This window comes from Penaeus monodon, chromosome 23, assembly GCF_015228065.2.
Source record: "Penaeus monodon isolate SGIC_2016 chromosome 23, NSTDA_Pmon_1, whole genome shotgun sequence".
Lineage (NCBI taxonomy): Eukaryota > Metazoa > Arthropoda > Malacostraca > Decapoda > Penaeidae > Penaeus > Penaeus monodon.
The window spans coordinates 33,773,233-33,774,015 of NC_051408.1; the positions used below are offsets into that span (position 1 = coordinate 33,773,233).

A 783-nucleotide genomic window follows, 5' to 3' on the forward strand; every position below is an offset into this window, starting at 1 on the left:
ACACGATGTGACTGGTACCAATCTTAATCTTCTACTCTTTCTCCCTTCCTTATATTTCTTTTGTGTTTGTTTTCCCTACTCGCCCCACGCGCGTGCCAATCATCGCCCACTTCCCCAACAGATCAAGGACACGATCGCCTCCTCGCTTTCATCAACGGCGTCTACCAGAGCAGTACACACGCACGCGAGTTCCCCTTCGTGCCCGGCGTCTGGCATCACCTGTGCCATGTGATAGAAGAAGAGGACTATGCCTTTTACTGGGGAGGGAAGGTAGAGGGTAGATTCGTATACGCTCGTAACGCATCTTCATATCCTGTGGTGAATAGGCTCTTTGTCCCAGTATAACTAGCGGTGTTTTTTCTTTGCCCCAGTATTACTAGCAGTGTTTTTTTCTTTCTTCCACTATTACTAGCGGTGTTTTTTGTCCCAATATTACTAACAGTGTTTTTTCTTTCTTCCAGTATTAAAAGCAGTGCTTTTTTCTTTGTTTCAGTATTACTAACGTTATTTTTTCTTCCAGTAATAATGATCTTCCAGTAATAAAAGCAGTGCTTTTTTCTTTGTTTCAGTATTACTAACGGTATTTCTTCTTTGTTCCAGTATTACTAGCAGTATTTATTCTTTTTTTCTATATTTCCTCTACTTCTACTGTTTTTCAGGAATTTTTGAGCGGGTCGTTGGTAGGAGTTCCTGGAGCGCCGCTGAATGGAAGTCTGGTCATTGGCCAAGAACAAGACAGATACGGAGGAAAATTCGACAAGTATCAGGCAAGGAGAAACGTGG

The 783-nt window shown here is 42.5% G+C and overlaps 1 protein-coding gene across 1 annotated transcript in view; it reads left to right on the top strand.

Annotated features, from left to right (window-relative positions):
- The window catches only part of LOC119587939, a 32,317-nt gene that overhangs the window by 24,536 nt on the left and 6,998 nt on the right, over window positions 1-783 (top strand). Inside the window, 2 exon segments of the mRNA XM_037936651.1 lie at window positions 122-270; window positions 660-767. Coding sequence (XP_037792579.1) covers window positions 122-270; window positions 660-767 — 257 coding nt within the window.